Raw genomic sequence first — 24,243 nt, 5'->3', positions numbered from 1 at the left:
GCAGCCAGCTTTATGGAAACTCGCATAGGGGTCCTCTGTTGGCAGCAATGAGCGGGAAGGGCAACTTGGACGGTGCATGTGTGTGTGTATTACATTAGTTGACTCACCTCACTTGCTGGCCAACAAGGGAAGGTAGCGCTTGATAGGAGAAGACGGCTACTATGCTGTTGTTTGCAGCAAGCTCTTTCGTCTTTCCTGAGCCACTTGAACAATCTTGGCGGAGTTGACTTTTTTTTTTTTTTCCATCCATCTACGTCTACATGTACATACCTACCAACGACTTTCAGAAGAGCGATAATGATTGTTGCTCCCAGCCTCTCCGGCCATTCAGTGCAATTGCGGGGGACTTGGCAGTGAATTCCCACTGGCCCAGGACGCCTACTGATAATTGGTGCGCGGCTGCATTCACTACTACGGCCGTGGGTCGAGCCAAGAGTGGGACCTGCAAGGCCGACTGGCCGACAGAAACTTTCTGAGAACTGACGGCTTTTTAGCTCGAGAGCTCCCCACTCATTATCCAAAAAGAATATTTTGTTCGCGACCGACGGGCAACCTGCCGTTCTGTGCCCTCTACTCACTCAACCGAGCAACGACAGCAAACAATCCCACTCAAGAGGCCAGAGACCCGAAGCCGATAGAAACTGCTCCGGACTGGGGGAAAAAAAAGAGCTCGGAACTGTGTAAAAATCAGACCCTGGTAAGTTATGCTGTCGATTCCTTGCCTGCCTGCCTGCCTGCCTCTTTCGACTCCGGACGAGTCACACCGCGTATGAGTAGAAGAGTGCCCCGCGCATCCAACCGTTCTTGTTCTTTTCATCCCGGTGCTTTGGATTGAGCCTCGAGAAGACTTGGACAAGCCACTTCTCACCGAGACCTTGGACACCCGGTTTGCGGCATTCGCCAACTCGTCGTTCTTGCTCCTGGTGGAAAAGCCCACCACCGCGTCGCATCCCAGATTCCACACCCCACCATCGTCCTGTCTTGCTTCGACTGCTTCGACTGCCCTCGAGTCCTACTATTGTAACTAATAAAGCGTGAACATAGTCTCTGCAACGGCAAGGTCGACATCATGTCTGACCAGGATACCAAGCCTCTCGAGGCCAGCACTGCTGCTGCCCCCGTAGAGTCTACCGAAGCTGCCGCCCCGGCCCCTGCTGCGGAGCCTGCTGTCAACACCCAAGAAACCAGTGCTATGGATGAGGACGTCAAGCCTGCTGCCACCGAGGCCAATGGAAACAAGACGAGCGTCGTCTCGGTTCTCAACCCTCCCAAGAACATGCTGAGGGTCAAGCGCGACCTGGGTGCGCAGGACGGCAAGACCAAGGCGAACAAATTCGACCCAACCGTGATGGAGGAAACCTCGGACCCAGTTCAGATCCGATCGCAGGTAGGTTCCCTATGCCTCCTCAAACACTTCTACAGATACTGACAAACTGAATCCAGGTCCATTTCTACTTTAGCGATAGCAACCTGGCGTCGGACAAGTTCATGCGCGAGCAGACCGGAGGTGCCGAGAACAAGGCTATCCCATTGGCCACCATCACTTCCTTCAAGCGTATGCGCCGTTTCCAACCGCCCTCGGCCGTCATTACTGCCCTGAAGGAGAGCAACTTCATCGTGATTGAAGGCGAGGAGGGCAAGGAGACTATCCGCCGGCAGAAGGCATGGGACCCGACCAAGACCGCCAAGACTGAGGAACGCAGCGTCTATGTCAAAGGTTTCGGCAACGAGATCCCTTCGACTCAATTCGATATCGAGGCGTTCTTCACCCAGTACGGCGAGATCCATTCGGTTCGTCTTCGACGTGGTGACGATGGTGGTTTCAAGGGCTCCGTCTTTGTCGAATGGGCTGACCAGGAGACGGCCGAGAAATTCATGGCTCTCGACCCCAAGCCTACTTGGAAGGAGCACGATCTGTTGATCATGTGGAAGGCCGAGTACACAAAGCAGAAGAACGATGCCATCAGGGAAGGCAAGATCCAACCCAAGAACAACCATGGCAAGCCTTTCCAGCGCGGCCGGGGCCGAGGAGGCTTCCGCGGCAACCAGCGCGAAGGTGCCGATTCCAATGACTGGAAGAAGCGCCGGGATGAGGACCAGAAGCGCGGCTTTGGTGGGGACCGCCGCGATAGTCGCGACCAGCGCGGGCGCGGTCGTGGCCGTGGCCGAGGTGGTCGAGGCCGGGGCGATCACCGCGATGGACGCGATCGGGATCAGGCGGAAGAGCAGCAAGAAAAGAAGGAGCCTGTCAAGGCCACCAACGAGAATGGCGAGCTCCCAGCTCCCAAGATTAACATCGGCGGCGATGCCAACGGCAAGCGCGCTAGAGACGACGGCGCTGAGAACGATCGCCCAGCAAAGAAGGTTGATACCAAGGAAGCTGCTGCAGAGACCTCATGAGTGGATTTACCATGCTGCGATCAATCTCCAGGAATCCTGTCTTGCTAGACAGTAGCGGTTACTCATCATCACCCCGTCTTGTGTTTTGCTTCCCAGACGCGGGTCGACTTGTGTGATTATAACAAGAGGGAGGTTACGTCTTATGATACCATAAAAAAAAAGTCCCCATCTTCGGTTACATACATCTTTCCGATGCCTGCACGATGGGAATCCCCGGGTCTGTGCCGGAAGGGACAATCAGCGGTCACTGGCGTTTTTGGCTGTTTGCTTTCCTTGGTCAATAGAAACTTTTTACGAACAAAACACTGTGTTTCACGCAGAGCCCCCGTAGCAATCGCATGTGATAACTCATGTAAAAGGTAATTGCTTTGACAGTTGTCAAATTGTATGTTTCATACAGGTAATGGCAATTGAATCGATAGGTTGGTCACAACGGCAACGTACTTTTATTAGGTAATTGTTGGTATCGTGTATACATTTTTTTTGTCATGATACGTATATCAGGCCAGACACATGCATAGCCTACTTCTTTTTTCTCTAGCCTTATCATCTACATGTATCCTCTCACTCAGCGCCCCCCGGCCGCGAACGGGCTCCCGCTTGCGCAGGGTCTCGCCATAGTACCACAGCAGCACGGGGCTGGGCCAGCCGATGACGATGCCGAGGAAAGCAAGTAAAGAGTTGCCCCAGCCGAGGCCGAGGCGGTCGTAGAGGTCGGAGGCGAAAAGGGGGAATCCGAAGCCGGCCAGCGAGCGCATGACGGTGGCGGCGCCGACGGCGCTGGCGGCGTAGCGCGTGTACGTGTCGACGAGGAAGCCCTGGACGCACTGGAAGCCGATGATGGTACCGATGCAGAAGAGGCAGGCGCCGATATTGGGGCCAATCCAGTGCGTCTTGTACTCGGCGGTCCAGCCGTAGATGAACAGGCCCACGGGGATGAGGATGGCGCCGGGAACCATCATGGGGACGCGGTACTCGGGGCGGCCAACGCCGGAGCCCCCATTGCGAGCGCTGCGCCGCTTCAGCGCAGCGTAGATGCGGTCCTGTAGCGGGGCACAGACCTGGGCGCCCAAGAAGAAGCCCAAGCCGAGCGAGATGTAGTTGAGGCCGCCGATACCGAGGGACTCGCCGTAGCCGCCCTCCGACACGGGGCCAGAGAACAGGGACGGGAACGAGACAAGGACGATGTACATGAGACCGTACAGGTACATCATGTAGAGCGCCAGGACCTGGATGATGACCTGGGTCGCCAGCAGACGGAAGGGCCGGGCCACGGCGGTGCGCAGCGTCCGGGCTACGGTGCGGTCGGGGTCATCGTAGGGAGTGTGCAGCTCCGTGTTGCCCGTCTCTTTGACGAGGCGCTGGCGCTTCCACTTAAGAAGCACGGGCGCATAAGTCTCGCGCAGGAAGAAGAGGCCCAGTAGCTGGATGACGGCGTCGGCGATGGTGGTGGCCCAGAAGGACCAGCGCCAGGTCGTATTCTCGGTGATGAAAGCGCCGGCTATGGAAATGTCACGACAAGAGATCGGTATTAGCCAGGTTACGACATCAAGTGACAAGTTGGTGATAAGAGAAGGGGCAGGTGTCGTCGTACCTATAGGCCCGATAGCCGGGCCAAGCAGTGGCATTAACGAGTAGATAGACATGGCCTTGCCACGCTGCTCTGCCGTGAACAGGTCGGCCAAGACACCGCCGCCGATAGCTAGAGGTGCCGAACCGCCCAGACCAGCTAGGAGGCGGAAAATGATCAACTGTGCCTTCGTCCTCGCGAGCCCACAGCCCAGATTAAAGCAAAGATAAAGGAGGTTGGTGGTTTGTAGGACCACGATACGGCCAAATAATTCGGATAGGGGTCCCCAGCTACCGAGTTGTGCCTAGTCAGCTTACAAATACCAGTCTTGAATTACGAGGTAACAGTAGGTATATATTAATTAGCACGTCCATAAGAGCACAGAGACTTACACTAAAGGCCCAATGGCGTAAGCGAGGATGAAAATGGAGAGAATGAGAGCCTGTTGGGTGCCGGGCGGCACGTCCAGCTCCTGGCCGATGACACCCAAGGAGGGCGCTACGAGGGACGAGGACAGCGGCGACATGAGGGTAAAGCACGAGACGATGAAGACAGCCCGCCACTTCTTGGGGTAGGCCCAGTTCTTGGGGTTGGCGGGGTCGTCTCGTCCCGTCCAGGTGACCAGGTGAGGGTCGTTGGGGTTGAGCGCGGTGCTGGCTCTAGTCTTCTCTTCTTCCAGAGGAGCGCCGCCGCCGCCGTCGCCGTCGCCGCTGATCTCGACGTCGTGCCGGCTCTCGATACCGTCATAGACCTCTGACACAACCCGGGACAGCGGGGGCTCGGATCCCCTGGTGGGAACGCGGCTGGCTGATGACGGAATGGGGTTGACGCTCAGGGAGGAGGAAGAGACGGAGGCGTAGGTGGTCGACCCATCACCGTCGTCGACGTCGTCCTTGCGACTCCGCTTCTTCTCGATGCTGCCACTACTCCGGGCTTTCGTATTGGCGTCTGGGTTTGCGAAGTCGGTCACTTCGCTGTTGTCGCTCTGGCCCGGCGACGGCTCCGTAAGACGGGGTTGCGCCATGGCCACTCGGTGTCTCGGTACAAGACTCTTTCTTGTTTATAGTGCAGCCAATCAGAAGCAAGCTGCACAGACAAATAGGGAACTGTGTTCTTGGCAAAAGTAAACGGTTCAGCAGGGAAGTAGTATAGTGTATATATATTAATAAAGGGAAGCAGGCTAGGGTAGGCACTGTCTGGATAGGATATTTAAACTGTCTGGGGCAAGGACTTGAATTGTGTAGGAACAGCCGAGGCGGTGATGGATTCATTCAATGAACGGGTGGCGGAAGTAGAAGAACCCCCCTGGCTGGCCCCAACAAAAACCCGTTGTCAGTATGGAGTTGGCATGGTAGCAGTAGCAGTAGCCGTAGCCCAAGCACCAAGCAGCCATCTGTAGGCCCAGGCCCGGTTTTTGTCCGGGACTTGGACAGCTTCAATGTTGGATCTGACTGGACGGAAAGAGCTTGTTTGATTACCCTCCAGTAGGCGTAGGCGTCGGGACCGTACGCGCATATCGGCGGTGGTTGGGTCTCGGGGCCATCTTTCGCGTAGCGAGGGCACAGCTTAACGCCGAGGGTCGAGTCTTGTGAGTAAGGCGAGAGTCTCAGCTAGTGTGGTGGCATTAGTAATACGAGGGAGGGCCCAGTGGTCCGAGATACTGCACAGGATGTTTGACGGAGGGAGAAGCCAATGGATCTGATCTGATAACAGTAGGGAAGTAAGTGCCGTGGTATGCAGACCGACTCGATGCAGGCTACTGTACATACATAAGCATGCGATGCGGCTTGGCGGCTCCATCTCAAGATCGCTGTGATGTGTTCCCGAGTGGATGGGTCTGTCTGTCGGTGGAGATGGGATGGACGGGGAATCATTCAAATGTTGAATTCTGTGCAGTCCTGTCTGTCCATACCGCTAAAGCCGTGTTGAAGCCGGGCCTCTCAACCCTGCGCGTCAATCATCTCAAATTCTCAAGTGGATACAGCTCCTACGCTCCTGCCTAACCTAACCTGTAGCGGTAGAAGCTCTGCCATCGCGTCACCAACTCAAAAAAAAAAAAAAAAAACTGGTCAGCACCTGCAGGCTGCGGTTCGTAGCTCTAGTCGGAAGCCGCTACCGCGCTTGAATGCTTAAGTCACTTATTAACCTAAACACGGCCCCGAACCGGTCAACTGGCCAACTCTAACCAGCTGGGGAGGAGCCGAGTCCGGCGATCAATCGATCAATCGATCAATCGATCAATCCTATTGGCTGGGCGGTTCCGAATCTCACGCGCCTTTGTTGGCACCAGTGGACATATAGCAAGCCGAAATTTCACAATGGCGTGTACGCATAGGCGCGCAAGGCAAGGCAAGGCAAGGCAACGCAACGCAACGCAACGCAACGCAATGAGCTTTTGAGCATATCCTCCTCCGTATATATATATATATATATATATATACTCAAGCAGAAACCCGTTCCGAGTTCCATTTTCCTCCAGCCTCCATTGACCTTGTCACAGTCAAATCAGCGTCCCCGTTATCTTCGCTCTCGATTTGACCGATCAATCGGCCCCCAAAGAATGTGCAGCGCCGCTCTTTGCCCCTGTTGTGCTGGCACAAGCCTCGACTACTTAGCAGCAAGTAGGGGTGCCTGCGTGCTGAGTGTTGCCGATGTCGTATCGGATATTCGCATCGTTCTCTCCGCCGCAAGGGCCGTTGCCATAGACCTGGATCTGGCTGTTGTCGGCATGGCCGGCAATGGCCTCATTGAGCCAAGCCCAAACGTCGAGGTTTCCGACCCTGTAGTTTGGTAAGAGGAAAATGTCAGGGGCAAATAGGAATGGGGCAAAAAGAGAAAATGACTTACTTCAGCTCCTGGTCAGCCCCGTCCCATCGGAAAGCAGAGAACTTGCAGGTGCCAACGGCGGCCAGCGTGTACAAGACGTGCCAGCTAGTGGCGTTCCAGTAACCGAACTTATTGTCGACGGCAGCCATGAGGGCCCGGCAGTCGCTTAGTGTGGCGGCCGGGACCGAGTTGGCGTCGGTGAACATGGAGGACAACTCGACGGGGCAGTTGGCCACGGGCGAGTCCTCCGGGGTGAACGGGACGTTGGCCGGAGGGGCCGGGTCGCGGCCGGCGAGAAGAGCAGCAGCATCGATGGGGTCGGTGGTGGAGACGAAGTCGGAGCGGAGGTAGAAGACGTCCTTGCTGCCGTCCGGCTTGGTGATCTCCTGCGAGGTGTAGCCGGGCTTGGTGGGGAGAGCAACGCCCAAGACAGTGGCGACCAAGGCCAAGGGAGCGACAATGTTGACGATCAGCTTCATCTTGTCGATTGGTCGTACTTGTGCTGGCTTGGACTTGTTGAATGAATGAATGAATGCGTGATGGGGAACAGCTCGTAAAGAAAAGAACGGATAATGTGCTTGGGAGTGAAGCAGCAAAGATCAGATCAGTCGGCAACTCTGGTTAGCAAAACGAGCGTGATGAGGAGAGTTTGACTTCCGGGGGAGAAAGCGGGAATAGTGGTGGCGGTGGCGGCGGTGGTAGTGTCGCGAACTTCGAGACTGATTTATGTACTCGTGGTGGCTGAAGCGGCAACATTGTTTGGTATAATGGTCGCCTATAAATTCTATCAAATTGTGAAAACGCAATTCGATACGCTCCATTCAATTTCAAGCACATACATACTCTGACACATTATCACACGACACACATCATGGTCATGTTCATCGCACTTTGCCCCTTCAGGAAAGCTTGCATTATTATGGGAAGTTCCTCTTGATCACAGTACATCGTTAATGATCCATAGTCGGTCATAAGAAATCATAAGCCTCGCTGAACTCCTTGTTCCCATATGGTATCCTTCTGTAAGCCTGATCCGCCCCATCCATTCGAAACATAACATGGCTTACTATAAAATTTTCCGATAACCGAAAGACTCCATACGCTCGGCAACTTCCCAGGTACATACTGGGAAATGGTTTGACCCAGATTTCCGGCCTGATCATTCAAGGCCAGGAAGATTGTCCCAAGGGGTCATGGAATTGGTAAGATTCTCAATACTATCGAAATCAAAGCTAGATGCTGGAGGGGATCGCTGGGCATTAGCTGGGTTGCCGCTGCTGTTGGCATTTGCTGTGAACATAAATACGGATGGGTCGGCTGATATTCCGGTATTATTGTTGTTGGTCGTCCATGTATCAAAACTGGACTGCCAATTGGCGCCGTCCCTCAAATACCAGTCCGACCCGTCGATGGCGTAAGCCGAGCTTGGTGTCACGTTCCGCGTGGCTGTCCGTGACGGCTGACTCGAGTCACCACTGCTATTGGAGACAGCGGCGTAAGATCGGGCGTAGCTAGGAATTGTGTGACCTAATGCTGGCTGACGCCAAGTCGTACCTGCCACATTGTCTATACTCAAGGCGGCCGGGTTTTTACCGGCTGCGGCGCTTCCGACAGCCTGCATATTCGCAAGTTTACCGAAATCGGTGGAGGACGAGGCGAACCCGCCCATCATTTCGGGCGGTATTGTCGAAGCAGACGCCATACGTGAGCCGGGGCCGTTGCCATATGTGACGAGATGCGCAGGGCTGTATTGTTCTTGCTTTGCAGCCGGCGGCGAAGGTGATGCCGTCAAATGGGATTTGGGAGAAGGCACTTCGGATGTGCTGAATGTACCCCATTTCTCGTCAGCTCGCTGCAGCGAATGAGCCGCTTCTTCGGGGAGTTCGACATTCCATTTGCGCACCAAAACACTGAGGATGCTCAGTGTCCGCCTCCCGCAGAGCCAATCCTCGGCGATTTCCTCCAGGTGCTTGATGCCGTGCGTGATATCTCGTTTGGCAGTCTTTTCTGGGAGGTTCAATAAATGAATGGTACAGGCAGAGTGAAGCATGTACACGGCTATGTTGCAAATCTGTCGTAGATTGTAGAGCTTTTTGTACAGCCGCATGAGTTTGGAGATTGCTCCAGCATTGGCTGTGCATATTCTCCGTGGCGACACGTGTGGCGGCAATGGCGATGCATTGGGTGCGTATTTCAGAAATGGCCTGAAAAGATGTATGTACTGAAGATGGAAAAACATACTAGAGGCGCACCGTTAGCCGCTCTGAGCATTACATCGTTTTGACTGGTCCTCGACTTACTGCATCAAGATTGCGTTGGGCAATTGCCCTTCCTTGGGTTCCAGCTCCTTGGGCAATTCCTTCCGCCAGTCTTCCAGGCGTCTATGCAGTTCGCTAAGCTTCTTGAGCTCCACGGACTTGCCACTCGACCGTCCTATATGACTTGGATGATAGAAGAACAGCAGCAAGTCGCTGCTGATCTCACAGAGCTTCGACAACTGCAGACCTATTGCGCGTGTCCGTGAGGGCTGCCTCGACGTTTCGTCTGAGCCAGCATCGGTATATGGCGACCAGTCTTCGGCATCCTCGTCGGGAAATACGTCGTATTTCGGCACATTGTACGAGTTTTTGGGGAGTTGAGGCAGGCGTCCGAGGTAGTTGGACCAGCATTTATCGAACAAGAAGCAGCCCCAGAAGGTTATTCGTCGCGCGTCCACCTCCTGGTCTTCTAATCGTTCGTTGTCTGTACTGATCCCCCCAATGTCAAGATTCAGCCCAAGATCTTGGGCCATTCGAAAACTCATGCCGCTGTATACCCAGCCTTTGGCCTCCCGTCCGCAGCCAGCCTCTCTGACCGACATCAGAGCCAGGGCCTGGACCGTGGTTAACCGCGGCTTCTCATACTCGTCGTTCTCCACAATTAGTCGCTTGCATTCCGCGAAAAAGTGGTCTCCTTTGGTCCAGCTGTCGCCGGAGTTGGCGAATGCGCCATCTACATCGGTGAAGTGGCAGCCCAAAGCAAGCATTGCATTAACCAGCAAAGAGGAGCAGTATGTGGTTTTGTGGGGGATCCCATGAGGCTTGCCCCTGAAGAAGTCTTGATAGAAGAGATTCTTCGACAAAGTTGCAAAATAAGGGTAGTGCCAGTTGAAATACATGTTCATTAGATGAACGACGAGTTCCCTATCTTTGGTGACATCGGACCAGCTGGTGATTGGATCTTCGCCGGACGCGTTGCTGTCCTGGGGTTCGGGTTCTGGGTTGTGTGCGGTAGGGTTGCCAAGATAGATCAGATGCGAAGTGCCTCCGATGAAGCGTACTGATCCGTTCTCCAACCGCAACTCCCCCATCTTCCTTGCCAATTCCCTCTCTCCCTCAATGGGCATTCCTACGGTATAGTCTTCCTCTGTTGGGTTTGCTTCATCGGGGTGGCTGCCGTACTCCTGCTTCAGAATCGACTCGGCCACCATATCCAGGCTGTCGCAAGTGCGGATCTTCTTGACAATCTCGGGGACGTCTTCCTCTTCGGCATTCAGGATTGCCTCTATCAGGATCTGGAGCGTCGAGCTCTGGGCCTTCATGCTGTCGATCTTCTCCCGGTATACGCCTTTCCGCCGATGATCCGAGTTCGGATCGTAGACACACTCGGTGCCATAGACACTGGAGCAAGCCGCACAACTCGGCAAGGCCCCGTCGCATTTACTCTTCCTCTTTCTGCAGGCTATGCAGGCGGTACTGACACAGCGCCGCTTTTGTGCCGCGGTCTCGCCCCCGCGCCTCGACTTCTTCTTGTTCGAGGATGGTGCTGTGCCAGGAACCCCGATGCTGGGGTTACCCAGAGGCTGCGAGGCATGCGACAGGGACGAAGTTGAGCCCTCCATGATGGGCCAATACCTTCTTCGCCAGCCCTGGTTAATTTGGCTCGAGGAGTTGGTTGCGACTGGGGCGGTCTGTCGCAGACCAAGGATGATGGATTCGGGTGCGCGGAGCTAAGCTTCTAAGCTTGGGAAGTAGGATCAGGGGTCCAGTATCCCAGAGGGTCATCAACTATCGGCGTCGAAGGGGTATCTCAATCAGCTACTGTCGGCCTCGGATATGCGCTCGATGGCAGGCAAAAAGTCGGTGGCGAATGGTCTCGATATATCATTGTGATGCTAAACAGAATGATGCCTTGCGCAGAGTGTTGGCGAAGAGGCCTGCAAGATGGCGCGAATTGGCTGGCAGCCTGGCTTCGAGAAGGTGGGCGACAGTAGCATGGGGAATGCAGTCAGTGTCAGTGTCAGTGGCAGTGGCAGTGGCAGCGGCAGCGGCAGCGGCAGCGGCAGCGGTAGCGGTAGCGGTAGCGGTAGCGGTAGCGTCAGCGTCAGTGTCGGCCAGTACGGATACCCCTCCGGTTTTAGGTATTGACTTGGAGCGACCTGCCCCGCCTCTCAAGCCACGACAGCCTCAGCTTTGCGGTCGGATGCAATGCGAGAGAGATTATGCTTCGCCTGAGTCGCTCGGCAATTCTAAATCGCCCTAGCAGAAAGTTGCCGGCGGTAAAAGGGAGAACGGGCGGTGGTTTGTGGACTACTACTAGAGCAACGGAGAGAATGGCAATGCATGGCGGCAGACGACGTTACTTGACTCGACCCTCCAACGGGACGCAGCTGGATGGAATCGCCCAGGAATCGCAGTTCCCGGAGACGGAGACGGAAACGAAAGCAAGCGCGCCCAAGGACGCGGAAGAGATAAGATCGCCAATGTGGCGCCATCTTTCTGGGCACCGGGGCCAATGAGATTGGGCCAATTGCAAAACGGCAGAGATAAGGAGTTTGGTATTTCCTATTTCCTATTTGATATCTCCCCCAACCGCCCCCAGGCTTTTTTCTACCTAGGTATACTTACATGTATGTATCTGTATCCTATCTATGCCTTTGAGGAGATCCGGGGGAATGGCTGATGACGGCCTCTATCCCATGGAGTGGCATTATATGCATGCACATCATTCGTCAAGACTTCAATTGGATCGAAGCTTTCTGGTACGCCGTGTCCAATTATTTGTTTACCTGCATTCAAAATGTCTTGGCGATCCTTCGCTGTTGTCCTCTGCCAATGTATGCCCAATGGATTGGCCGGGGGTTTATCTAGGCTGGCCAAGCACCAATCACAATCCTCTGTTTCGTTTCCCTTGGCGCTGGGAAGTCCCTCAAGGCACACACATTCGTCATTCGGATCGACGAGAACAGCTGTATGTACATGCAATCGATCCTACGCCACCACGCCTCCTCCGACTTCGTGTATGCCAACCACCGAATCTGCAACGATCGCCGGCGTGGGGGGCCGCGGTGGTGGCCGGTCATGTTGCCCAGTGAGCCAGCCCAGTTGGTCTACTTCTCCCGTGTATATGAGCAAGTGGGGTGAGTGTATATACCTATACACAAATACTTTATGCATCCTATTTCGAGGAACCCGAGCTGGCACTTGCTCACAGTGCCCTGGGCAAGTCCGTCCTCCCTCTTGACCTTGAACCTAGAACACGCCCCCGAGCTTCAACCATGATGGTGGGGTAAATGGTTATACCGTTGATGTCCCATCCGCATCGAAGAAGACGGCATTAACCAAGTCCCGGATGGCAGCATCACTCTCCGGATCAACATTGTATCCTCTGGGATACTTCGCTCGGTACCAAGCCTCTGTCCTCGTCGTAACGAAAGTGAGCACATCCCTGGCCACTATCCTCAAGTCCACCTCGTCCCTGTCGCTCATCAAGGCCAAATGAGCGATCTCGGTGTCCAACGGGACCTCATTCGGCGACTTGCGAAGCCCACACATACGCAGGGTTGATATATGGTCGGATATGCTGTAAAGCTGGTTGGTCGTCATCTCCATCCACTGTGTATCGCTACAGTGTGTCTGGCGGTTAGAACAGGATTGCGTACATATTTTTGTTGGTTTCCTTTGGCAAGGAATCTATGAGTGCCTTACTCTGTAATCTGTTGCCTCTGGCAATCTCCCATATCAATCATCTTCAATACCGGGGTCAATTGGTGCTCAAGACTCCCGTCGGTGTCAAGGTTGCCAAACATCACTAGTGTCAAAGAATAGGGTCAGCTGCAGACGTGGCCAGTCGATGTGAAAGCGAAGATGAGAAATAGTCCGAACCTACTATTCTCATCATTAAGATCGGCGTTGCTGATAATATGGGCATAGTTGTCCCGTTCCACCTCGATCCGTTCCGTGCCACTGGAATATGTGTTTGGCCAAGCCAAGGCGATACACATTCGGACCACTATCCGTGTGACAGTTAGCAAGGCCCGTTCAACAGCATTTTGGTGGCGTCGACAGCTCACAACAGAGGGTGATGCGCCAGATCAGTCTGTTCGGGACTGTTCTGTCGAGCGTCCGGAGCCTTGTTACAAACTGACGAAAGGTCCCATTCTCGAAGCATTCCAAGTATATCCAGCCCGGTGCGATCGGGGTTGCCCCTGTTGGACGTCTGCGCAGGGGATCATCGGCAATCGGTATCTTGTTCACAATATGTGCCGCCGCTCGAAGAGCCTATACCAAGGAAAGAAGATGAGCAGCCAACTTAGTATGCATTACTTCAAGGAAGGAATTGTAGAAGAGCGCCGACACGTCATGTAGGGAACTGGGAGGGACTCACATCAAGGGCACCGATCTCTGAGATCCAAGTGTCTTCACCGGATGGAGAGTCTTTAGAAAAGGGAACTTTCAATGCAAAACGCTGGGCAGTGCTATCAACCGCCTGATTGTCTTTGATCTTAAAGACACACCCGAAAGCCCCTTTACCGATTTGCCCCTCATTCTTGTACCTGAAATGGTTGGCAAAGTAAAGCCCGATGTTGTTTGTGAAGCGGCTCCCCATTCTGTTTGCACACCCCAAGACAGGTATGGTTTTACACCATTACTGCCTAGCCAAGGATTACTAAGAGTTTCCATGCTTCTGTTACTTGTGGGAGGCTCTTCGGGCAGACTTCTTTGCAACCATGCCGTCACAAAACATGGATGGGAAGGGCATTGTCTGGAAGCCATGCCTTACCAACAAAGACCGATGTCCCGTTTTCGTATTAGCAGCCTCTCAAACAAGGAAAGGCAACAAGATCATGTCGATCAATTTGTATTATCATTAGGAGAAAGTATGACACGACAGGCTTTTCGGGGGTGCTGCAGGTCAATCAATACTGGGTCTTCAGATCACACCACAAACTCGACACAGATTGGTCAAATGAACCGATAACTGCTGCATGGGGGCGGCAAGACCAAATATCGTATTCAATATTGGAATTGATGGCTTAAAGTGGTGCTCCTGTGGTGGCCTGGAGCTATCGCTTTTGGTCTTACCTGCTTCCCAAGACTGGCAAGTCACGACAAGAATGCAAATAGGGGCTAACCCGCCTCGTCCAGCATCAATCAAGAGTGTGGTACTATTTCTTATCGGGGTCAAAGTATAATAATATAAGTAAAGGTATGAGTAAGGGATCGACATACTTTTGCTTCAATCCTACTCGATGTCATTGTTGAAGGCAAGTGATATCAATTTGGACATATACGAGCCCAAAAAGGTTCAGGCACGCTTTTCGTGACTTCTTGACTCCCCCTATAGTTCCAATTGCTGAGCCTGCGTTTCTGGTCTTCTCGCACTAGTCAATCCTCTTTCCTTTCACTTGACGTTCGTCGCCCTCTCCTATCTCCACAGCCACGAACCATACCTGGGTCAAGGTTTGAACGCTCCCTCACCCGCTCCAGCGACAAAGCAACGTACAGGCCCAACTCGGAGAGTCCATATATATCTAGATATACCTTTTGATCCCTTGACCGGGTCGGTACAGCCTAGCGCTTAATATTGTTATTCCATTATACTCAAAGGCAAGAGGGTTTAACTCCCTCTGCGGTCACGTTTTTCGAGTCCCCTTGTGGTCAATTCCCCCCCTTCTTTTCTAATCAGAGCTTTCTTCTCCCGTCTTCCCGATACCTATTCCACGTTTAATCTAATACTAGTGTCTTTTCCGTTTTATTTCTACCAGTATTTAGGTGACTGGCCCACCACTGCATAACGGGCACCAGCACAAACAGTATGTAGCCAGAGTCCTCATTACAGTACCACACAATTTCTTTCCCCCTTTCTTTTTCGTACTTTCAGGTATCTACCGCTACATGCTTCTTTATTGGGCTCACATCGTGGGAACTTGGCTAAGCATGTAGAATGATGTGGCTAGTCAAGCCACCCTCATGCCCATCACATCCGCCAGCTAGGCAGAGGGTCCAATCGAGTCCGATCCGCCATTGGGAGTCTGGCCACTGTCTTCTCTGGAACATCCAATACGATCGTGGGAAGCACGTTCTGCGATCATACCTCTCAAACCAGTCGCACGTCTGAGGGGGTTGTTACAGAGCCATAGCCCCTTTTCTTGGACACTAGATATTCTTCTACACACACCATGACCCATGACATGGAGTGTAGCTCTCGTTCTGGGCTCTTCACACGTAGATTTGTCGAATAGGTCTACGAATTCGGCTCTTCTCATGCCACGTAGTATGGTGATCAAGACGGAATGGCTCGTTTCCGTCTAGAACCCCTTTCCGCCCGAGAACGAAGACGCATATGAGACTCGGAACCTGTCCGATGAGGTTCAGGAGACCGTCTCATAAGTGATGTTGATCAGGGCGCCCAAAACAGGGAGGGTGTTTGACGTTCGGAGGTTGCAGCTACCTCATGCCCCTATTCCAATTGAGACCGTGGGGCAATGTCCCACGACGAAACCCAAAATCATCGCCATGCGTGGCCTCCTCTTTCGAGTGGCGAGCATCTATGTATTACCGTAGATGCATCCGAGGATGAGGTCCTGGCGCGCAACATATTAAGGGGTTGGTTCACCTAGATGAGACGACAGAAGGAGTGTCTTCGTTTCACGTCCTTCGTGATGGTGGTCTCAATGGGGGTCGAGGGTGAGTAGGAACGAGGAAGGAGTACTCTGGAGTGCGAGCTATAGGTACCCGTCATCCGGGATGATGGCAAACAAGTGCCACCCTCGCTTCGCACTGATGATAGCGGTTTCCTTAGGAGCCGATGCTGAAAGCGACGGACTTAGAAATATGGGCACGCATAGAGATGAGAGATTAGACATCGTAACGTGTTATGACAGTACCTTCTGTGTGAAACTGCACTCTGACCTTTGCGTAAGAGTTTCCAACACAGCTGCAACAATGTGATCGACCGGCCAGTGTCTGTCACTTGCTCCAATATCACCTCCTATCATCATCCTCGTAGTTATTCTTGCTCACAGTAGTGTGGAGTATCAGACGTAACGTGGACCAAGTCCTTCCCCGTCTCCTATCTAAGGGTGTCAAAGGGGCCAGGTCGTCTCATCGTGAGGTCGGGTACAGAAGATCCCCGACAGCGCACCCGCCCCCTCCTCCTTCCCGTTCAGGCGTATCATATCTCAGTAGATTTACCATCATGGTGAGAGGCCAACTGATCCGGTCGTGTCCACACAGACCTGATGTGTAAGGTTATGCAGACCCCGTGTACGCACACGCGACGCGCAGTGTCTTCTCGCATGAGCCAAGCACCATGAACTGGATCAATAACCCCTTGATGGCGGTCTTTGAGCCCATGCAAGGTTACGCCTTCACCGTGCCAGAGCCAGGCCGCTCCACAGGGGTATTTGTCCAAGATGGGGGCATAAGATGACCTGGACGTCAACAGAAGCGATGTTACTGCTATGTCTAGTCCCAAATCACCTCCTGGCAACACATCATACTACAGATGGTGTCAGACTACCTTTCAAACAAGCCAAGCACGGTCTACGATCCCCCAAAAGGCTCACTGGAGAGTCGGATCGACGCTACACTAGAGGTAGATGGGAGACATCTCTTGACCGGAAGATAGCATAAGGATGACCGTGCAACAAACAGGAGGGCTTGAGATCAACGCGAGAGGTCCAAACCCACCACCTTCACTCGGACGCCCACCCCATATACCCTCTTTGGAACAACTCCCGCAGAAGCGTTTTTCGATGCCCAGGTAGCCCGCTATCCGCTGTGACACATAGGTAGGCCGGACGAGCTCTAGAGGGCCCGCTGCATTGACAGGTTGAATAGCGGGAAAGGCGGTTAAAGCACTCTCGCGCGCAAACATCGAAACATCACTGTCAGTGCCCTGCTTTCTTGCACTCCCCTTTCCCATTCTGGCTGTCGGACTACGCCGTACGAAGGCAGTTACGATCAAACGCCATAATGGCAATGAGACCGCTTTGATACCAGGCACCGTGCTTTCCCCAAAGAGGAGGATGCTCCCAAAGAGAGAGGTCCTGACAACTTTCAGCATCCCGATCCAATGTGTGGAAAGGAATAATAACTAGCATCGGGACATAGTTGTCCGCCTATGCCGCCGTAACATGTCATGTCTCGCGGCCGAAAAAGGGGGCCCGCGCGCAGCCCAACCGTCAGTCGGTGGTAACAAGTCTAAGTAAGCGACGTAAACAGCAACAGGAGCAAGTAACGAAGACGGTAGCTGTAGCGCAGTGCTTGCGAATGCACACGCCCACACGCACGCACATACACAGACCTACATACGTAGCAGGTAGAGTAACTGGATGAGCGCACGCGCACACACTTCGCTTCGCTCCAACGCAGTTCAAGACTGAATAAGATGTCCGGCATTGGTAAACGGACGGACCTAGTGCATGCTCGATGATGGATCCTGGTTCAGGCCCGACTACTGATTGATTGGGGAGGGAGCAACACACCACCTCATGGTCTCTGGTCTCTGTACTCTTTTTTTTTTTCATTCTTTCTGACCACCCCTCCCCCCCTCGCGTCTTTGGCCCCCACAGCTCGGGATTGAATACGACGTGCAAAGACTTTCGTACTCTTGGCTTGGCCCGTCGCGACAGGAAGGTCGACCTCCACCCCATCCCCAAGCAAAATCAAATGGGATTGGTTGCATGCAACATCATGTGTGTATGTACATAACCCAAGATAGGCATGCAAGCGAATGCGGGGAGAGCCATGTCAAATACACAGAGAGAGAGGGAGGGAGCAGCGAACCCCCTCTCCCCCTATCGTCATAAACCCTCCCGCTGATCAAGTGCACGACCTCTAGGTATGTAGATCGCACAAAAAAAGTCGCGCGCAACATACAAACACATACACACACACACACAATTGTATCCCCTGTAAAACCAAGCCCCGAGCTTTCCACGTAGGACTTCCTTCCTCACTGCGAAGGCAGCTCGGCTAGACGAAGAGTGATCCCGGGTACACACCGTTGCACTCTTGGATCTCTTGGGTGTTCGTGAACAAGCTCTCCGATATGCCACTAGTAACACGCCCCCGAGTGCACGGGATCTGGGCCTACACACTGAGTTGGACCAACATCACTGTTGTCACCAGGTCTGTTTCTCTTATATATCACATCTCGTGGAAGACAGGCCTGTGAGGTCGAAAAGGACCTACTGCGGAGGAATGAAATGAGAGTGGGTGGCGGCGGCTGAGGAAGGAAGGGCATCAAGGAAGAAGGTATTGGCAGGGATACAATATATTGAACACAGCTCAGGCCGGGGGGTGAGGGTCGACTCGGGGCAACAAATCCTCACTTTTTAATCTATATTGCGGCGACTTCACAGCAACTCATTTACTTTTCCTTGGTCAGAAGTTTTGATCGTCACTTTTTGTGTCCCCGAGCCCCGTGCTCAGTGTATCAGTGGGTCGACTGACTGGCTACCTGTACGATCTTGACCGCCAAGATTGCTTCATAGGAGCCTGATCTCTTAACTCACCTACTTCGCGGATAGTCACCATAGTAAATTCCGACGGAGGAACTACCCCAGGGTCGTGAAAATGGGATAGCGAGGAGTAATAGCAGGAGATGGTATTATGGGCTGTCATGGCTTTCTATTCGTACACTGCGGTCGCATCTCCACAGCCCATGATACATTCCTGCCGTCCAGCACATAACAACTTATCCACCTCAAGTCGATCGTGTCTCCACCAAGCGCGGTACAGGGTCTCGGCCTTCCCTTCTCGTCTGTCTCGGTTAACGGAGGCTGGAGAAGAAGAAGAAGAGCAGAAAGTGGAAAGCAAGAACCCCGGGTTCCTAACGCACAGAGGACTATGAAAGCGCCAGCTGTGGTATATAGCTGCACTTCTATATGCATACATTTATATATAAAGTTGCATGTGTAAGTCGCATGCAGAGCAGGAGTATGCATACATTCAAAGCTAGCAATGCACGTTCGGACGACCCGTTTAAGCTTGGTAGTAACGGCAACAGCCAGCAGCCATCTACTTGCTGTGGGAGGTTTTACTCCCCCTCACAAGACGGTCCTTGTTTGACAGTTGCAACGCTCGATCGCCGTGTGTGTGCTAAGTAGGAGCCCTATCAGGCAAGGCTCCAATCTGGAGGGATAGCCGGCTTTCCAGGCGGTGTACTTACTGTATGGCCACTCCATATAATGTTTCGAGCTGTGTGGACTTGCACAAAGCTTAGGCACCCTACATGAAGATAAAGGGGACTAGCTCAATGTCAGCCATCGTGTGCTGTAGAGCCATGATCGCTTTCGTGGTGCATGTGGGAGGCGAGGAGGCTGGAACTTCCGGCTGTGACCTTCTCCTCAGCTTGGCTTCATGTGGAGCCCTCTCCAGGATGCTTGACAATCCGGGGAAGCTGGTCCTGTCTCGTGAATGGTTCGCCATATGGCCCTCCTATCCACCTCGATGTAAATCATACCGGGGGTTCTACTAGCTCCCACATATATAGATCTATAAGATGAACTCACATTAACGTTGTAGCTGTTGCTAGATATCGATTGGTGTTGCTTGGGCATATGTAATAGACTCCAGTATATCGCTGCGTCTTGAGCAACAAGCCAGCGTCAGCGTCGTTCACGACGTTTTCTCCCTTGGCGGCAGGCATGAACCTACCAGGCGGGCTTTTGGTAGTATACAGCAACAGTACGATGGACACTCATGTAAGTAGCATCCTTAGCGTATATGCGGGCCGTACTAAACAGGGTTGCACGTAAGGCGTTGTTGTTCAGCGCGGCGGTGTCTTGACATTCCTGTCAATCTTACTTGTCGGAGAAGGGATTGCCGATGCCGACGTTTCAACCATGTTGGTTTATAATACCAAGATGCAGAAGGTGACGCATGTTGATACCTGAAAAACGTGCTGATAGACGTGTATACCTTTCCCTTTGTCCTTGCTCCGGTGCCTACGGCTTTCGGGTGTAACAAGGTCCTCGGGCGGAGTTTCTGTTCGTGCGAGCGAGGATGGGAACTACACCAGAGGCCATACGGATACATTCGCATTGGAAGCATGCTGAGCTGAGTGAGAATGTCGTTCAGAAGATGCCGATGATGTAACACAAGCCTTTTCTTTGCCAACCTGCTCCAGGAAAGTCGGTCCTCCTGCCGCCAAACGACTGTCGGCCGCTCCAAATCGACAGAGATTTTGGGACAGCGGGTGTCCTAGGCTGCCTTGGCATCGATACCGTAGGAGCGATATAATGTAGGGCATGCTCGTCGTGGTCCATGTGAGGACCTGACAGGCTGCCAATTCGCCCAGGTCATGGAACCGCAGACCTTGCCATAGCGGTCGGTGGCAGCCACCCACTTGCGGACACAATAACATTGGCCCTCAGGATTCGAGGATACCCAATATAGGAGTGCCGTTATAGCATCCCAGTCTCCCAGACACGGCTCATGGACGCGGCAGAGAGTACCTGCAGCTTGAGCCATACCCGATACGGAAGGACCCTTCGGCCAATTCTGAAGTCTCGCTTCCAGAACGGATTAGTCCCAACAGTCATACGTCGTTGCATGCATACAGGTGGTGCGCCGGCAGGCGTCATAACGTTATGCGTGTCTCAGTGCGGATGTCTGAGCTGACATTTTCTCGACTCTAGGCTCGATCGGAGGGGGACAGTGTGACTTTATGAGAAGTCAAGGTATTTTGTTCATGTCATCGTCTGAGCGCAAACTGCCCATACGAGAATCGGCCGCTGCCTGAAGGGACTGCTGCTCTATGTTCAGACCATCTGTCAACTGGCTGCGGTTTTAATTCGCAGCCGCCCGGGTAGAAGCAAAGCAGCGTGAAGGAGCCCTTCAGATCCAGGAGAAACTGAGATGCATTCAAGCCCTGAGAATACCGTCGCAAAGCCAAATCTCGTCGCATGCCGGGACCATTGCCGTAAGGTTGTTTAATATGCAGCCCCGTTGTGACGCGGCCGTAGCGCCTTGCTCGAATTCCGGATCCGAAGACGGTGGTGCAGTGTGTGGCAGTTGTCCGAGCGGTTGGAGCAAGCGTCCAGTCATTGTGGGTGCCCCCGATTTGGCCGAATGAAGATGAGTCCTAGGTTCCTACTGAAGACGAGGCCAGCAGTTAACAAAGTTGAGCTCAAGTCTACAGGAATATCGCCTGTTACATATGAGCCAGTGTCATGCTCGAGGATAGGATTGGTTCGTGGAGTTTGCACGAATCAAAACCCGCCAATGAGAGATGACCAGCGCTGTTTATGCATACAATCCAGAAGGCGATGACATGACATTGAAAGAACGGATGGGAGTTTCGGTCCGATCACCGTGGAGGGACCAGGGCACCACGCGATATCAGAGCCCGCCAACCCGCTAGTGCCATCCAGCCTTGCATATCAGTGCTCATCTTTGCTGGATGCAGATGACCGTGTCAGGTCGCCCGGCGGCTTGGGCCGTGAATGGTCGTGCAACCCATGCGAGAACAGCTAGCCCAGGATACGATACGACTCTACCTACAGCCCATTGTCCCTTTCCTTTGGGCATATCATGATGCTAGTAGAGGCTGTGGTTGAAAAACTGCCCAAGTTCGAAAGGCAGGAGAGGAGGTAGGAGGTATAAGGAGGACCTCGAGGTAAGTACGAGCCCATCCTTCTGATTGCGGCAACATGCTTTTCACGCTGTTGTCAAATATGAACATTTGCGATGGCAGGATGGATCCGAACCAAAGTGCTGGGAGATAGCATTCCATCCAGTTCCTGTCTGTTGAATGAAGGCGGATTGAAGCCTGCTCCTTTCGTCGTACACGATATAATCATGAAACAGGGCCAGGCATTATTTTATCTTTTTTTCCGCTCTGGGGCTTGCTGTATCTCGTTGGGTGGAGAGACCTAGCTTGGACGGCAGACGGTGTTTGAGGCCAGCATGGTTTATAGGAGCTACATTCGGGATCCCTGCCCGAATAAACTTGCTTCCCCAGGCTGTTCCCGAGTCCAGAAAAGCACGAGAGCGGATCTGGGGTAATGCCAGACAGATGCGGGAGGTGCTTCTCGCTACCGACAGGCAACCGAGGACGCGAAATGCAGAAATGTTCTGATAAGCTCCCTTGGGTCCATGTGCTCCCTCGTACGATAGGCATGCAAAATGCTGAGTGCCCTGGATACCCTAGATAGAGTAGGAGGAGGGACTTGTTCCTGGGAGCCACTTCCGAGTTTGATCAAGACGTACTATTCGAGATGTGCAGCTGCAGGTCCCCGTTAATCAAATTGCTCTCTCGTGTATCGAGCTTCGGTACTTATGGGCGGGTTAAGCATGTCTGCCACGAGGATTTCAGCCTAAAGGTGAATATACAGACGCATCGAATAGGGAATTTGTTTAACGTCTCAAGTTCAAAACACTTGATATATTTCTGTATTCCAGTGAGTTCGCGATCCATAGAGACAAAGGTGTCGCCACGAGCAGAACAATGGAGGCCATGTAGGTAGGCACTGCAGAGGAGGCATCTAGATCACCTCTGACCGGGGCGGAGTTTGAGTGGGCGGCCGTTACGACTGTAGCAGTCTGGGGCGCTCGCTACCGACGAAGGATGTTGGCAACCACGGCTAGGGGCTGGGATGATAGCTCGCCTTTATCTCGGACCTTAAATGAGTAAGTAAGACGGCTTCTTGCAGCTTCCAGACGGAATTTGTGTGCGTGATCTAGACGCATTACATTCCAATGTCTTCGACTGAGTGGAAAATGCTGCTTGCCGTACGCCACCGTCGCACTAAAGAGGGTTTTCGGAAAGGCAACCGGGAGGCGCACGTCATGGGGGTCACTGTATCGAATGAAGTTGATGGGCCGGCCGTTGAAAAGGATCCGAGTTCAGAAAGAGATTGGCAGAGGGGCATTGATGGAGGGCACCATTCACGGTGTGGCCAGCCACCGAATTCCCTTCTCTCGACGCCTCTCCTACCAGCCTACCCTCCACCAGGCATGCTGGACTGCAGGGTCGGGAGCAGTGCAGTCAAAGTCCGCTCAGCTTGACGTCGTACACACACAATGCTCGACAATCTAATTTCGCTCGAACGGAATGCCCTGCGTCGCGAACATCACCTGGCATCGAGCGCTACTGTTGTTAGTCACCGCGCCCCCAACCATACAGTACGAGCGTGAAGTGGACACACTAAAGATAGGCGACCGGTGAGCTGGGTCGGCGGTGCAAAGCTCCCCTTTGGGTATAAGCCGCGAAAGCAAAAAGTAAAATAACAGAAGAGAGCGTCTGAACATTGCGATTATGAGCAGTACTTTTGCATTTCTTCATTCTAGACCTGTGGATTTCAAGTATCAATGTGTTTGTCCACATACATACATACATACTACCAAATCGAACCAAGAAATAACCGCAGCTGCCATGGATCCCAACTAAAGCAGAACATACAGCACACACAGCACAGGGTAAGAGCGGACCAATATGAGGTACCTCCTTCTGCCTTTTGTATCGTGATTTCTGTGGGAGTCGCATCACCCCGCCTACTCCACGTTAACCTAAGGCCCGGACAATGCACACGTTTTGGGAAAATTACCCTTCCTCCAGCGTTTGGCTTGCGTCTGGATTGATTTGATGACCAAATGATGATGGGTAGAGCCAAAGCCGTCAGTCATGGCAGGTATGTACATAATGACACTCGAATGCGAGTAAGCAGCAGCAGCAGCAGTCAACCCTACGGCACCTGCCTGCTTCTGTGCTTGCCTGCGTCATCCCCACATATCATCTGGACTTCGGTTCGTCAACCTTGCTGTGATCAGCAAACAGAGACAGGTTGGCCGAGCCCTGCCCACGGCACATCCATACCATTTTGGACCCTGATGTTGACCTGCATGTAATCTACGATGGACAAGGAACTACCTCTATTGATGGCGTTTCTGGCCTCACACCATCTTCCCAACCAGCCTGTCCTGGACATGGTGGAAGGCTTCGCGGGGAAGTAGTGTTGGGCACTCGACCCCAGGACCCTCGAGGGACGACAACAGGAGATGTTCAGCTCAAGCCACCGTTTGCGGACCGAGCTCAGGAGGCAGAGTATTCATCCAACGTCACCTTGCCTCTGCTGTTCAACCAACCAAGCCGGACGGTGATTCTCGATCCCAACTAACCATCTCAAGTTTGCTGCTAGCCTGAGTTGACCACGACTGGATGAATTGACAGCATGA

At 53.2% G+C, this 24,243-nt stretch overlaps 6 protein-coding genes across 6 annotated transcripts; 2 read left to right on the top strand and 4 right to left on the bottom strand.

Annotated features, from left to right (window-relative positions):
- Positions 1 to 1,069: 1,069 nt before the first annotated feature.
- PG986_005358 (uncharacterized protein) lies at positions 1,070 to 2,400 on the top strand (the record flags this gene model as incomplete). The annotated part of the gene is made up of 2 exons (XM_066841580.1): positions 1,070 to 1,387; positions 1,444 to 2,400. The coding sequence occupies 2 exons, from the start codon at positions 1,070 to 1,072 to the stop codon at positions 2,398 to 2,400; spliced, it is 1,275 nt and encodes a 424-aa protein (XP_066701442.1).
- Positions 2,401 to 2,900: 500 nt separating this feature from the next.
- On the bottom strand, positions 2,901 to 4,994 carry PG986_005357 (MFS general substrate transporter; the record flags this gene model as incomplete). Its single annotated transcript, XM_066841579.1, has 2 exons — positions 2,901 to 4,260; positions 4,363 to 4,994. 2 exons carry the CDS (start codon positions 4,992 to 4,994, stop codon positions 2,901 to 2,903), a joined length of 1,992 nt encoding a protein of 663 aa, XP_066701441.1.
- Positions 4,995 to 6,581: 1,587 nt separating this feature from the next.
- On the bottom strand, positions 6,582 to 7,275 carry PG986_005356 (uncharacterized protein; the record flags this gene model as incomplete). Its single annotated transcript, XM_066841578.1, has 2 exons — positions 6,582 to 6,750; positions 6,818 to 7,275. 2 exons carry the CDS (start codon positions 7,273 to 7,275, stop codon positions 6,582 to 6,584), a joined length of 627 nt encoding a protein of 208 aa, XP_066701440.1.
- Positions 7,276 to 7,955: 680 nt separating this feature from the next.
- PG986_005355 (fungal-specific transcription factor domain-containing protein) lies at positions 7,956 to 10,676 on the bottom strand (the record flags this gene model as incomplete). Its single annotated transcript, XM_066841577.1, has 2 exons — positions 7,956 to 9,036; positions 9,097 to 10,676. The coding sequence occupies 2 exons, from the start codon at positions 10,674 to 10,676 to the stop codon at positions 7,956 to 7,958; spliced, it is 2,661 nt and encodes an 886-aa protein (XP_066701439.1).
- Positions 10,677 to 10,998: 322 nt separating this feature from the next.
- PG986_005354 (uncharacterized protein) lies at positions 10,999 to 11,202 on the top strand (the record flags this gene model as incomplete). Its single annotated transcript, XM_066841576.1, has 1 exon — positions 10,999 to 11,202. The coding sequence occupies one exon, from the start codon at positions 10,999 to 11,001 to the stop codon at positions 11,200 to 11,202; it is 204 nt and encodes a 67-aa protein (XP_066701438.1).
- A 1,149-nt stretch (positions 11,203 to 12,351) lies between these two features.
- Positions 12,352 to 13,335, bottom strand: PG986_005353 (uncharacterized protein; the record flags this gene model as incomplete). Its single annotated transcript, XM_066841575.1, has 3 exons — positions 12,352 to 12,733; positions 12,940 to 13,066; positions 13,128 to 13,335. Coding segments are annotated over 3 exons (717 nt in total), but the record flags the coding sequence as incomplete, so codon positions are not given.
- Between the last annotated feature and the right edge of the window lie 10,908 nt (positions 13,336 to 24,243).

The sequence above is a fragment of the Apiospora aurea genome (genome assembly GCF_038362705.1).
Source record: "Apiospora aurea strain CBS 24483 chromosome Unknown utg000004l_segment0_segment0, whole genome shotgun sequence".
NCBI classification, from domain to species: Eukaryota; Fungi; Ascomycota; class Sordariomycetes; order Amphisphaeriales; family Apiosporaceae; genus Apiospora; species Apiospora aurea.
The sequence above is the reverse complement of the archived record's forward strand: the minus strand, read 5'-3'. Positions and strand labels throughout refer to the sequence as shown.